We start from the raw sequence: 15,647 nt of genomic DNA on the forward strand, positions 1-15,647 counted from the left end.
GGGTGATGGTTCACTTTTCAGCATGACAATTACCTAAAGCATATGGCCAAGATAACACCGGAGTGGCTGTGAGGCAAGTGTCTGACTGTCTTTGAGTGGCCCAGTCTTACTCCTGTGTATTAGAGACCTGAAGATGGCAGGTTACAGACGCTTTCCAGCCAATCTAATGGAGCTTGGGAGGATCCATCAGGAACAAGAAGATAAATTGTCCAAATCCAGATGTGCAAAGCTTATAGAGATTTAGCTGGGAAAGGGGCTTTGATAAAGTACTGAACTTAAGGGTCTGAACGCTTAAATGAGATTTTTAGTTTTTCATTTGTAAAAAATTTGCAAACTTTCTAAAAATGTGTTTTCACATTGACATTATGGGTTAGTTAGTGTAGACTGATGGACAAAATTGGTAAATGCATCCATTTAAAATTCAATTCACAACACAATGATGTGTGCAGAAAGTGAAGGGGTGTGAATTCTTTCTGAATCCAAGGTACACAGGGTGCACATGAGTCTCGGGTTGGCCACTTCTGCTGAAGTAACTTAACTTCATCTGGGGCCCTAGAAGTACTAGAATTCAAAATACTTTTATTCACAGGTCATAACAGTTCTTCAATGCATTTCTTCAGAGCAGTGTTTGAAGCGCTGTTGTAAAAAACAAATATCACTACAAATGATAAAGCAAAATACACAGAAAATACAAAAACTGATGAAGACAAGCTATTAGTGTCGTGATCAATTTTGGATCAAACATTACATTACCATTAAAAAACAAAATGGATATGCTGACTACAAACAGACATCCATTCTAATATTCCTGCACTAAAATTGATTTTGTGCTTTTCAAAAACAAAACCGTGTGTCCTACACATTTTTCTTTGCCAAGTGTGCTGCACAGAGACTGATGTGTCCCTTTAAGCGACTAAGCCGGCTACACACACACACACGATGCAGTTTCTACCTTGAAAGGGTGCTTTTTGTCACAGTTCACCATTCAAAGAATGATCAAGTGCTTTAGATTACTAATTTGAACATCCAAAACGTTCTAATTGTAGCCCCTCCTAAAATATTCAGAAAAAAAATGTCATTTAAAAGTAGTTATGTTAGCACAATTAATTCATTTTTAAATTCTTTGCAATGAATATACTTTATTTACTGATTAGGTCATCCACATACATAAGCCAGCACACATAATTATGCAATAATGCTTTCAGAAAGGTAGCTGTGTATTTATTCACAGAAAAATTTGATTATTGTAAAAAAAATATACATATGACATTTTAAAAATGCATGAGACATCTAAAGAGACAGTTGTAAACCTTGCAGGCCATCGCCAGTGTAAGGAGAGCACTTCACTTGTGTGTAATGTTAAGACTTGATCGACGGAGTGTACCCATCGTTCAGCCGTTTGCGCTTAGACACGACACTGCAGCTTCATGTATGGAGTGAATGGGCCACTGCCTGTAATTAAAGGGACCCACAGAATATTTGGAGAGTTATGTAGTTCAGTAAGTGTTTCATAATGTTTCTTTTGCATTGCAGCTCATATTTGATTGCTAATATACTGTATCTAATATACAGTAGAACAACAAAGGTACTTCTAAATTCATTTAACCATCTGATCAGCTTATTAAAACTGTCCACGTAGTGCACATTAATACAAATGTTCTACCAAGTTTGGTCCCCACTCGCAGTTGTGGAACTCTTCTGGTGCTATACACTGCGTTTTTTATCAAAGTCTTTTGGACCTCACTAAATAAAAGCATTATTGCAGTATGAAAATGTAAACAGCGCTTTCCAAAATGACTGGTAATTCTGTACATATTAAACACAATCTGCTCGGTATATTAAGACTAGGAAATGTATAGTATGTTTAGATTGATGTCAACCTCATCTTTGATTACAAAATGCTAAAAAAGTGCCTTTTGCCATAATTACTAATATAAAAAGTAGCCCATAGAGTAAACATTGAACTTATTAAAACCACTGTTCATTTTAAAGATATTCATTTGCTGGATAAAGTAATAAACATCTGACAAGTAGTAAATGGCTGCAGTCTCACAGGAAATACTATACCAGGAAAAAAAAAAATCCCAGAAAGATCAGTAAGTGAAACCAAATTTGTAAAACCAATCAACTGATCTCAGAAGCAGATGTAGACCCCCATTTTAGATGGCCAGTACAACACAACAGCTATTGCTTGGAATGGATGGTCAGCTCCATACAGCTTTCGGCTCTTCACCGACTCCTCCTGCCAGCTTATATACAGCCAGACTGACTTCGTGTGCCAGCAAGTCTGCATTTCTCTGTCCAAAAAAAAAAAAAAACAAAAAAACAAAACACATACACACTTAGCAGTGAAACCCTACAGAGCCCCTTTGGTATTCACGTTAATGACCTAAATGGTTTACTGATTGTTCAAAAGGTCCAGATGAAGCATCCAGTATCAATTCTATACTCTTTATTAAAATAGTAGGTTTGTTTTTCAGAAGCAAAGAGAACAGATTGCCTAGGATTATATTTTAATTATAAAATGTGAATCTAGCCTACTTGTGTCTTAGAATGCACTGGAAAGCATCTGGACGACTGCTACACCATCAACAGTTCTAAAAAAGCCCCTATTTATAACACTGAATTTGGTGAAATTTTCACATGGCTAAAGACAGAGACAAAACTTTGGGCGACTATTTAAGCCAGGGGTGTCGAATTTTGGTCCTGCAGGGCCACAGTGCCTGCAGGTTTTCATTCTAACCATCTTCTTCATTAGTGACTAGTTGTTGTTGCTCATTAACTTTTTTTGCATCAGTTTTAATCAACTTGATTCGGGCCCCCTTAGTTGTTTTTTTTCCTTAATTAGCAGCCAGACAGTAGTGAGACATAAAACTAACCACCACATGAACAGCTCACCAGTGCCCATCAAACAAAATCTGAAAGTAATGAAAGGTGACGGTCTCAGTAAGGTTGATCCCTCAGGTCACCAAAACATTTTGAGAAAAAAAAAAAAAAAAAGAACATCAGCAGTTTTGGAAATGTCTGCTGTGACAGAATGAGAGTAGCAACAAGTCATGGAATAAATAACGGGTTTAATTAACAGCAAGAATCGGCTTCTCATTAAGAAACTGGTTAGAGTGAAATTGGTTAGAGTTTGACGCCCCAATTTATCTGGTCATCTGTTGGCTTGTTTCACATCTCATTTCTGTTTGGTTGTCATTTAATAAAGAAATCAGAGCTACTCACTGATTAGGAAACGAGTTATAATGAAAACCTGCAGCCACTAAGGCCCTCCAGGCCTGGAGTTCAACACCCGTGGTTTAAGCAGTAACGTCTCTTCCAAATAGAAGTATTAGAGGAGCTGGGATGATCCAAAACAGTGTGATAAATACGCAAAGATCTTACTGCAAAAAGGACTGAACAGGGGTCATGCTCAAAAACATGACCCCAGGAGGCAGATGCCATAGATCGATATTCATAATTAGGATCTTGACCCAGGTACATTTCTGACACTTGACAAAGATGTCTGCAGTGTACAATCCTGAGCAGAATTCGACCAAAATGCACACAGAGTGCGGAAGATTTTAATTATTTTAAAAGTTAACTTGCACTCAATATTTCAAAATCCATATCTCCATCTTGGACTAAATCTGCAGAGTTTTCTAAAAGCTCTAGAACATTGCTCAAATGACATTTTGAGACACAACCCTACACTGAAGATGTTTTTGGACAATAGCAGCTTTCATTCTAGTAGCCAATTTTGAAAGTACTGCTCACTACGAATGCCAATAATGTTTTTTCAGGCTTGGCAAGTAACATCTAGATGATCCTGAGATTTCTATGGCTAGATGAGCTGAAAGTGGTCCTTACTGTGTGTTACTGAGTTTTGTTCTAACTAGAGAAGGGCGCGCACTGCTTTCCACAGCTGCAACCACGTCATGGTTTGGGGATTCCCTGGTCTATCAGAACTTAGATGATTTACCACAGCTGCAGGCAACATTAATTCTGCTTTGTAGTAGAGAATTGTTTAAGAAAGCACTAAAATATCCATTAATTAACAGAAGCTGAAATTCAACTGGGTTATGCCTCCAAAATGAAAAAAATTAACCCAACCACCAAAGAATTGTAAACAGTGTTTTTGGAACCATTGGATTAAAGACCACATCTAAACAAAATCAAAATAATGTGGACGAGTCTGAAAAGTAACAGGTCATTCAAAAAAATATCAGCAAGGTGAAGCAACATCCCAGAAATTGACATAAATGACTGATGAACAACTGTTGAAAGTGTTTACTTGCAGTTACTGGGGCAATGTGAAAATCTAGGGGTGTAATTTGTTCACTCAGTTCCATTTATTTATACTAATTACAAGTAACTGCATAAAGTTCTGATAACATTTAATGATCACATAGTCAAAATTGGATAAATATCATTTTAACAAAACGAGAAAACATCAGCTGATGCCTCAACAGCAACTTGATGAGTTAATTAATCCCTTTGCAAACATTTCCAATTATTCATAAAGTATTTCATTAAGCAGTTGTAGTGGTGGTCATTTGTTTCTCTCACTGACACCCTCACCACTACTAAATACAAGCTTATCAAGACACACTTCTCTTACCTGAGTGTCAGCCTCAGCATAAACCCGGACAACATCTTCAGTCCCAGACGGCCGCACAAAAGCCCTGGAGAGATTGTACTTTTGGACCAAATTGTCAATTGCTTCCTGAAGTCCAGGAGGACTTACTGCTCGTCTCTCTGCATCAGTCGTATCAATCACTCTCCTATCAGCTACCTGGCAGACATACAAAAAAAAATACATTAAGTGTCCTGAGTTGCAAATGAAATAATTTATATTAAAATTTGAGAAATCCGCCTGCAGAAGAATGGAAACCAGAAGACCAAGTCTGCCCCCTACTGCATACTGACATTTTTTCCCCTCAAGTATTACACTGCACTTTTGTGTCTTAAGAGTATTATGACAACATTATTTCTGCAGGTATTTAATGGTGTTTCTGTGAACCATTTCCATGTAACAGCAATGAAAATGTTTTGACCAGTAGCAGTATTACTTTTTTATGATATACCTAATGAAGCCTTCTTTTGAAATGTATCTGTGTGACACCTAGAATGTTGCTATCGCACTTCACAGTGGCAGTCATAAACACTCTAGGGTGTATCAGCAGTAGACAAAACACACAAGTATCATCTTACATCTCATACATCAATCCATTTTCAGAACTTCCCTTTTCAGGATAGGAGTGTGTGAAAGAAGACCCCACTGATGTAACAGAGAATGAGATAAGGAATGGATTACATTCAGACAAACAAGCAAAAATATATCAATGGCACATGGGGGAAAAACTGGAGTTTGCGTAAGAAACCTAAATAAACACGGGAAGGACAAACAAACTGCACATAGATGAATTCCAAGCTAAGAATGAAATAAATATGTATGCACAGCTGTATATTTTCACAAGTGTTCAGGAACCTCCAAATATAGAGTTAAGCTTATTCAGACATTTGCATTTCTGTCTAAATCAAGTCAACCAATGAAAATGACTGCAGGCAAGGTCAATTCAGACTGAAGGAAGTAGGAGCTCAATTTGGAGTTATAACAGCACCGATTACTTACTAAATAAAAACATTCAAGTCTTTACATTTACTCTGCTTATCCTAATAGTGGTCAAGGTACTCAACACCACTGTGGGAATTCCTAGATGCTCCCAAGCCAGTCAAGACTGTTACCTCTCCAGTATATCATGGGATCTCCTCCCAGGAGGCTGTGTCTGGTTTCTCACCTGAGCATTCTAACTACTGCATATATCCAAACCACCTCAATTAAGCCCTCTAGTTCTGGATAAACAGTGCTTCTATTTCAAGATCTTCAATGTATTGCCTAGCTCCTCATCCTTTTTTTTTTAAATTACAAATTTTGAAAATCTTCATTCCAATTTGACGTTAACAGTAGTGTGCAAATTGCCAAATACATCAACGTGAATAAAGAAATGACAGTAAGTATTTCTAACGGCAACTTAACTTCTACAACAGGTGTGAGGAAAATCTTAACTAGAATAAACAAGGATTTCTAAAATGATTAACATGCAAAACTTTAATAAAGTATCTGTAAAATACGTTAAGAGCGGAAAGTGTGCTGGGGCCATATGTATAGCAAGGTTAAAGTAATCTACCAATTCATATCCTTTCCAACTATGCAGACAGCAGCAAACAGCAAGATACTGTACAGTTTTTAGGAAAGTACATTAGCTTCACCATTCTAATTTATGCAGATGAAACAAAAACTACTACTACTAGGCTGCAAAATGCCATGATTAAAGACAGTACATGATGGAATATTAAGCAACAGCATAACCATGCCAACTTTGTGCTGTATACTACTCGTGCTGCCTTGTTTTGACAGCACTTTATAGATCCAATCACCTTATAAGAGAAACAAAATACAGTAGATGTTCTTGAATAGATCAATGCGTCAGACCAAGGTTAGAAAAGCCAAAGAAACAAAATGTATACAGTTTGGAGAAAAGGAGGGCAATGTGAAAAGTTACATGTGTTTAAAATTCAGGAAAAAAAAAAAAGATTATAACCATTAAAGTCTTTTTTTGACCAGACAGTTGTTACCGTCTCTTTATTTAGGATATACTGTGAAAACAGCCAAAACTGGCCATTTCGTTCAAAGACTAATCTTTGATAAATACACTTACTGCAGAAGGTATTTTATACCCAACAACTTATAAATTAAACAGAACATGGAATACTCTAGATAACATGTTTAGGCTAAAATGTCTTTGCCTTATTTCGTGAAACGTGACCCACTTACCAGAACATGGGCATGTAATACACTGATGTAAAATTGTGCATACCAAGAAACACAAAAAGAAGCTGACCTTGACTTTGAGTTGTCTGTTTGGAAGGTCTGTGTAAATGGCATCCCACTGCTGAACAGTCATGCCTTTCAAGGCTAGAATAGCTTCAATTAGCAGCATATCTGAAATAGCATCCCCTACTGTCTGCAAATAGAAGCAAAATTGTTGAAACCAGACACAGACTGTTAGGACCTTAATGGAGGACAAATATCTAATTGTTGTGTACAACATAAGAGAAAAATGGTTCAATATGAGTGTGAAATCAAGAATTCCTTCCTCCTAGGACAATTTCCATTCCTCATACAGGTGCATTAGAATATCGTCAAAAAGTTAATTTATTTCAATAATTCAATTCAAAAAGAGAAACTCATACATTATATAGATTTATTACACACAGAGTGATATATTTCATGCTTTTATTTCTTTTCACTTTGCTGATTATGGCTTACAGGTAATGGAAACTCAAAATTTAGTATCTCAGAAAAATTGAATATTACATAAGACCAATAAAAAAAAAAAAAAAATTTTAGGACAGAAATGTTGGCCTACTGACAAGTATGTCCATGTACACACTCAATACTTGGTCGGGGCTCCTTTTGCATGAATTACTGCATCAGTGTGGTGAGGCGGTCAGCCTGTGGCACTGCTGAGGTGTTATGGAAGCCCAGGATGCTTTGACAGCAGCCTTCAGCTCATCTGTATTGTTGGGGCTGGTGTCTCTCATCTTCCTCTTGACAATAGTTTAGGTCAGGCGAGTTTGCTGGCCAATAAAGCACAGCGATACCATGGTCATTAAACCAGGTACTGGTACTTTTGGCAGTGTGGGCAGGTGCGAAGTCCTGCTGGAAAATGAAATCAGCATCTCCATAAATCTTGTCAGCAGAGGGAAACATGAAGTGCTCTAAAATTTCCTGGTAGACGGCTGCGCTGACTTTGGACTTGATAACAGTGGACCAACACCAGCAGACAACATGGCTCCCCAAATCATCACTGACTGTGGAAACTTTACACTGGACTTCAAGCAACTTGGATTCTGTGTCTCTCCACCCTCCCTCCAGTCCAGACTCTGGGACCTTGATTTCCAAACGAAATGCAAAATTTACTGAAAATCATCTGAAAAGAGGACTTTGGACCACTGGGCAATAGCCCAGTCCGTTTTCCCCTTAGCCCACGTAAGACGCTTCTGACATTATTTCTGGTTCAGGAATGGCTCGACACAAGGAAGGCAACAGTTGTACCCCATGTCCTAGATACATCTGTGTGTGACTTCTTGAAGAACGGACTCTAGCCGCAGTCCATACCTTGTGAATCTCCCCCAAATTCTTGAATGGGCTGTGCTTCACAATCCTCTCAAGGCTGTGGTTATTACTGTTACTTGTGCACCTTTTTCTGCCACAGTTTTTCCTTCCACTCACCTTTCCATTAATATGCTTGGATACAGCACTCTGTGAACAGCCAGTTTCTTTACCAATGAGTCGGCAGTCATCCCCATGATTGTGTGGCCTACTGAACCAGACTGAGAGACCACTTAAAGATTCAGGACACCTTTGCAGGTATTTTGGGTTAATTAGCCGAGTGGAGTGTGACACCATGAGTCTACAATATTGAATTTTTTCACAATATTCTAATTTTCTGAGATACTAAATTTTTGGTTTTCATTAGCTATAAGCCATAATCAGCAAAATAAAAAGAAATAAACGCATGAAATATATCACTCTGTGTGTAATGAGTCTATATATATGAGTTTCACTTTTTGAATTGAATTACTGAAATAAATTAACTTTTCGATGATATTCTAATTTATTGATATGCACCTGTAAGTTCCATTTGATGGGCATATCAATTAATTTTGCCAACCGTGTGGAGTAACAATCTCCTGTAACATTCTAGCGCGCTCTCTGGTCTTGTACTATCCTATTAATACTCCTTTCTTTGTGTAAATATACCTCTATTACTTCAAATCGTTCTGAAAATGGATTTGTCAATTCTTACATTTCACTCACTGGTAGAAGCCTCCTGGCCTCAGTTCTTTAGAAGTCAATTTCCTTGATGAAAAGCTATACTACTGTAGTACTGCAGTGATCTACTTTTCATGATTTCCTAACCTGAACTGTCTGGGTTGTGGGCCTACAAGATATCCAGCAACAGGTTTTGAGAAATGGATTACTTCAGCTTAGTCACTCACACCTTGTTATCTCTTGACTTTTCTCTTTAGTCCCATTTGGTCACCCTTTTCTGTCAAGCTAAAGGGATCTACAGTATATATTCTCTAGATACCATCTAAGATAGATTTAGCACTGGACAGCATGGTATGAGTTCAGACAGACACAGGATATGATTTAACTTGTTAATATAATCTCCTTTCCATTTCTGAGCATAAAAAAAACCCCAAAAACTCGAATGTACACACATTGTAATCTCAGTTCATGAGTACAGTGTATGAAGTTGCCACTTTTAAGGATTTACTTGTCAATTTAAAAATCCATCTTTTGAATAGTTAGTGTGTGTTAGTGGAGTTTACCCCATGCCCAGGTATCATGGCTGCCATTTTCTGATACTGTCAAGACAGATGTAGGCACCAAGACCCTGAAAATGATTAAGCAGGTTTGTTCATAGATGTGGTGTTGTATAATGTATTTGTACGTTCACATCCAAAATACTGTTAGCAGTTTAGGTCTGTGGATAACCAGAAGGACACAACAGTGCTAATAGTGAATGTACTATGAAATTAAATATTAATGACTGAAGTTTATAAAGTTAAGAAGAAAATATTTCAACTGTGCTTTTGTACAAAAATACAGAAGTACAGATAAAGATGGTTAAAGATAAATGTTACAAAAAAACAAGTCTGAATTAGCATAAGCCATCCTAATTTGAAGTATAAGTAAGAAAGATAATGATTTACTTAGTTTGGTAGAAGTAAATAATACATAAAAATAGTTGTACCATATATTTGAAATTCTATCTATTAAAGTATGTGCTTCAATTTAAATGTTTAAAGTCTAAAAAAAATCATGATTGTAATCAATATTTGACATTTTTCATTCTCTACTAGAGACCTATCCCACTATGAACCTCTATGAAAGGATCAAAAATAAAATCATGTTTGTAATCACTGACCTTGAAATTGTCTAAAAAGATGCCCCGCTCATGGTTACGTTTGGAATTTGTAATTTTTAACATTTGTGATAGCATAAAATGACACTCCACATACATATATTACCAATCCCCCTTTTTTTCAAAATTCTGTGAAAAGGAGAAACTTTGACCTCTCCGTATCCCATTACGAGTGAACCCCTGGGGTTGGTTGATGTAGGCCTACATGCAGAACTTCAAGTCCTTCTGATCATTTCTGCTGTACAGACCACTGGTTTACTCTACTCTTATTTACTTACAAGGGTATAATTTCTTTCACAAAATACGGCTAAAATGATCGAAAAATTAAGGGGTTTTTTGGTCTAGTGGGTAAAAGTAAGTGGGAACCCCAAAAAGCTCAACATCTTGTATAACTAGACATCAAGATGTGTCTAACGGTATATCATATGTAGGGTTTTTTGCTGTATAGGAGAGTCAGGAGGTGCAGGACAAAAAAATGGTTTCAAAGCATTCTTAAGTAATTCTTATGAATATAATAAAACATTTTTAACACAGAAAAATACAGATAAATGGAATAAATTAACTAGCAATATAGTAAAAAAAAATTGTGTGCACTGCATTTTGTAAACATTAGATGAAAAGGAAAAAAGCCATGCTCGACTGGACTGTCTATTCTTGTCAAAATTGTGCTTTGGTTGGCAATATAACTGAAAGAAAAGTGATTAAGGGATAAAAGGAAGTGAATTTAAAGTAGTTAGACTCTTATGGAAAGTAATTTTATAACATCAGTGACAAATAAAGCTTGCACGATTTCTAAAGTTCTGTTGTACCTTACCTGATTAATTATATTTAAAGTATTCATCAATAATTTAGCTACATTTCTTTGATCTTTATTTACATTTGGATTTTCTACAAGCTGTTGTATCTTCTTCTGGGCATCCTTACTGAACAAAACCTGAAAGAATAATTTCCAGGACATTAAAAAAGAAATTGGTGCAGTAAACGTCAGTATGAGTTGAGCTGTTTAATTTAGAATTCCAGCCCACAAGTTCATAGTAAAAAGGCAAGGAGACTCTAACTTAGTTCATTTACAATGTATGACTTTTGACCTAAAAAGCAGAAAATTAAATTCAGCCAATAAAGTCAAAAGTTAAGCTACTAACATTAAGGTGGTACCACAAATCACTGCACATATATTGTAATACTTTTAATGTATATTTTTCATTTAATGTAAAATCTTTTCTGTAATGTAAAGTATAATAATAGTCTGACAATAACATTATTTCAATAAAAAGAAAGCAGTGTCAAATTTACCAACAACTATTGACTACATAGATTCAGCATACTGCATGGAATATTATCAGTAATCAGATACTTGCCATTTATTTACACATACAAAAGAATGCTAGCTTTAACAAAACTAATAACAGCTGGATACTGTAAAACTTACAGTCCCATGACCATTGGCTTCAAAGTAAACACCAACATCAAACTGCTGGGCTTTGTGATGCAAGTGTTTCACTCCTGTTTTTGCACAATGCACTTCAACCTAAAGAAGATTAAATGACTATAGTTATTTAATTATTAATTTTTGACCAATTACTCTTTATTGATAGTGACATCAAACATACTTTGAAGTAATTAATCATAAAAAACCACTATCCACAAAATCTGTTAATGAAGATATACAAAACAATGTATTACAATTAATGTTAGTATTAGAGTATGTTTACTAGTACAATCAGAAAACCTTTGCAGCTTACAGACAAGCCTCGAGTTAAATGCTCTACACAACAAAAAGATTCAAATCATATGAGCAAATAAAATATTCCATAGCTGTCATTGTTTGCTACTAATAATTAGTTTATTGTCTTAAATATTTGTTTTATATTAAATGTTCTCTCTCTTGTAAATTATAAACAATTATTTTTCTAAGACAACATTCAAAACTTTCTCCAAAATTGTTATACACCATTGTCCTATTTACCACATTGACATCTTGCTTATTTCTGGCTGCAAAAAAAAAAAAGTTTGTGAACATAAAATACTCATGATGTCTGATCAGCTTCATCATAATAGACAGGCACAATCTGATTAATCTAATAACACACAAACAATTGTACTTCTGGTCAATACTGAATATTCACAGTCAACGCTCAAAAAACTACATTCTTCCTTAAAAAACTGTTTCAGCTCACCGATATTTCTGGTACTCCTTGCATAAAAATCTCTATTCATGTTAAGCTTTAGGATGGATAACTACCATGAAATTCTCCTGTAAAATTTCTAATAGAATTTTGAACTCCTTGTCCCTTCAATTACAACAAGCTATTCAGAGCCTAACACAGCAAAGCAAAGGACCCTCAAATAATGATGCTCCCTTCCACCATGCTTTGTGGTTGGAATGAGGTTTGGTGCTGGAGTGCAGTTTTTTTTCTTTCCTACAAACACAATTTTGCATACGTCTATTGAAGAGTGCAAGATTTGCCTCATCTATCCACAAAGCACACTTGAGACATGCAGCCATGTTTCTTTTGGAGAACAACAGATTCCTCCAAAATTCATATTTTTCTGAAGCTTTGAGAGCATTTGCTATTTACTAGTTTCTGTATGTTTAGTTTTCTTACTACCTGAATTACTATAATATTTAATTACTGCTAAAATATTGAAAGAATCTCTTAGGGCAACACTTGAAAAAAATATCAAGAATGATAAAAGACAGGAATATTACAGTATGTCCTCATAAGCTCTAAAGTTAATGGTGGAGTTAATCACCTTGTATGTACAGTAATCCCTCCTCGATTGCAGGGGTTGCGTTCCAGAACCCCCCGCGATAGGTGAAAATCCGCGAAGTAGAAACCATATGTTTGTATGGTTATATTTAGATATTTTAAGCCCTTAGAAACTCTCCCATACTGTTTATAAATATTCTCCGCACAGTTATACAGTAAACCCTCGTTTATAGCGGTTGATCCGCTCCAGACAGATAAATGAATTTCCGCAAAGTAGGATTCTTTATTTATAAATCTAATATTTTCGCAGTGGATTCTTTATTTATAAATCTAATATTTTCTCAGTTAGAGCATTGAAAACCTGTTTACAACCTTCTAAATATGTTTTTTTAACATTATTAGAGCCCCCTAGACATGAAATAACACCCTTTAGTCAAAAGTTTAAACTGTGCTCCATGACAAGACAGAGATGACAGTTCTTTCTCACAATTAAAAGAATGCAAACATATCTTCCTCTTCAAGGTGCGCGTCAGGAGCGGAGAATGTCAGAGAGAGAGAGAGCAAAGTAAACAATCAAAAATCAATAAGGCTGTTGTGCTTTTAAGTATGCAAGCACCATGATAAAGCGGCGCAATGAAGGGATCAATGTGAAGGTAGCCTTTCAGCATTTTTTTACAGGCGCGTCCATATTTTCTAAGCAAACAGCCACTGTGCAAACAGCCCCTCTGCTCACACCCCCTCTGTCAGGAACAGATAATGGGGCCAATCATACGCCTCCCTGATGGTATTGCATGATGGATAAGTATCTGCCTGTATTTCTCAGAGAGAGTGAGAGACAGAGAGAAAAGCAAACAATGAAAAATCGATACGGGCTGTTAGAGCTTTTAAGTGTGCGAAGCAGCGCGCGGGAAGCATATCATATATCATTGAGGAGTTTTATTTAATATGTAATACGTGCTCTGATTGGGTAGCTTCTCAACCATCCGCCAATAGCGTCCCTTGTATGAAATCAACTGGGCAAACAAACTGAGGAAGCATGTAACATAAATTGAAAGACCCATTGTCCACAGAAATCCGCGAACCAGCAAAAAATCCGTGATATATATTTAGATATGCTTACATTTAAAATCCGCGAAAGTTGAAGCGCGATATAGCGAGGGATCACTGTACACCGTTACTTTTTCTTTTGCAATACAGTCGATTCCTGTTAATCGGACCACATCAGGATGCAATCATTTTGGTCCTAATAACTGGCTGGTCCGATTACACGAACATACCCTATACATGTGCAACCAAGACGGGACTTGCTATAAGTAACATATTAAAATGTCATTATGACTTTTATTGTGCTGCACACGCGTATGGTGAACGCACAAACAAGAACTACGTACATGTACGGTTGCTTACAACTTTATTTATTGAAAAAGAAATCTACAAATTCTTCGAAACGATCTACACAACACTCATCATGCGAAGCACAATAAAAAAGGTTACATTACCAAATTCCAGTCAACGTTTGAAGAACATGTCTAGTGTGATCTGACGCACTGCACTTGTTTACGCTTGACTTCATGTCGCCGGCTACTGGGCGGTCCGTTTTAGGAAAGAAAGGGCAGGCATGTTCAACCACACTGGTTTGCACTTGGTACAAATTTTCCAACTTCCTGACCTTTGATAAAAGCATAGATTCTCCTGGGGAGCCCTGGGATCCTCCCGATGTCGCTGACCCGCTTTACATCCTCTTTTTGCGGGCGACTTGTGGCTTCTTTTTCTTATTCTATGTTACGTTCTTTGGTCCGATTAAACGGAATTTTGGTCCAAATAAGCGAACAATATTAGGCTTATGTAATATGATCTGTTTCGGTTCTTTAGGATTTGGTCCGATTAACCGGAATCGACTGAATCTCCTTACCCCCTTAATCACCCACTGCAGATTCTTCAGATTTCCACACATTTCAAAACATGTACAATGGACTACTCCTACAATGTATGTAATAATAATTTTTAAGACTATTACTGCCATTTTCCATGGAGCCATTAAACTTGGCCTGTCCATACTTCCTGCACCTTCAATCTCTAGATTCAACATTCCTTGACTAACTCTATTCATACATCTTCTGAACTAAAAGGAGCTGCAATGTCCAATAAACTTATAACCCATCTCTTTGTTACATCAACATCCAAGCCACATGTTATACCTCTTTATCTCCTCAAACGTAGCTGTGCTATCATGTGACATGAACATATTTTTCAGAGATGACCACCTTGTCATTTCTGTTTCCCATCTTAGCACTATATTGCAGAACAGGCAGCCTACCCTAACCTATGCTCTTTGTTCTGACATGGACAGTGACAACTGGATCTACTTTTGGCACTGGTCAGCAGCACATGGATATAAAAAAGGAGGTCTTCCACTTGTGCACCTGATAACACAACATATAAGACATTTCTGTCAAAACCTATCTAACAACCATGCTAATAACCACATCCTCTATCATTACATCCTTCTTGCTAGGGGATGGTTTAGAGGTGATCATTTGAGGTGCCTCATTCCTTTCCTTCCACCTGAGTCACAACAGTTGCTGTCTAGCTCTGCAAAGATCTGAAAATAGTTGTATACCTCTAACTCCTGGGTCGATGTCCCTGGACAGTGTGTAACTCTTACCCTGTTGTTTACATCAAATGCCCCACCTATCTATTCCTCTCTAGACTTGTATTAGTTGACTTGTATCAACATGTATTAGGTCGAGAACCACTTTGTCAAAGTCAAAGACATGGAGGACCACATATTGAAAACAGCCATTCATAACCAAACATTCTGTGTTACAATTATCACATTATTTTTTCTATACATACTCATGTTAAAAATATTGTAACAATTCAAATTAGCTGGCACACTGAGTAGTCAGTGAGTTATTAAACACGAATAGGGCTATTTATAGGAAAGCACCTC

At 36.7% G+C, this 15,647-nt stretch overlaps 1 protein-coding gene across 1 annotated transcript in view; it reads right to left on the minus strand.

The window, feature by feature from the left end:
• Positions 1 to 1,111: 1,111 nt before the first annotated feature.
• Positions 1,112 to 15,647, minus strand: part of pgm3 (phosphoglucomutase 3) — a 58,785-nt gene continuing 44,249 nt past the window's right edge. The window contains exons 9-13 of the mRNA XM_039747575.1: positions 11,413 to 11,511; positions 10,798 to 10,917; positions 6,888 to 7,010; positions 4,604 to 4,777; positions 1,112 to 2,297 (exon numbers count right to left, since the gene is read on the minus strand). Coding sequence (XP_039603509.1) covers positions 2,205 to 2,297; positions 4,604 to 4,777; positions 6,888 to 7,010; positions 10,798 to 10,917; positions 11,413 to 11,511 — 609 coding nt within the window. The 3' untranslated portion in view covers positions 1,112 to 2,204. The remainder of the gene's footprint in view (positions 2,298 to 4,603; positions 4,778 to 6,887; positions 7,011 to 10,797; positions 10,918 to 11,412; positions 11,512 to 15,647) is intronic.

The sequence above is a fragment of the Polypterus senegalus genome, chromosome 3, assembly GCF_016835505.1.
Source record: "Polypterus senegalus isolate Bchr_013 chromosome 3, ASM1683550v1, whole genome shotgun sequence".
Taxonomy (NCBI): Eukaryota; Metazoa; Chordata; class Cladistia; order Polypteriformes; family Polypteridae; genus Polypterus; species Polypterus senegalus.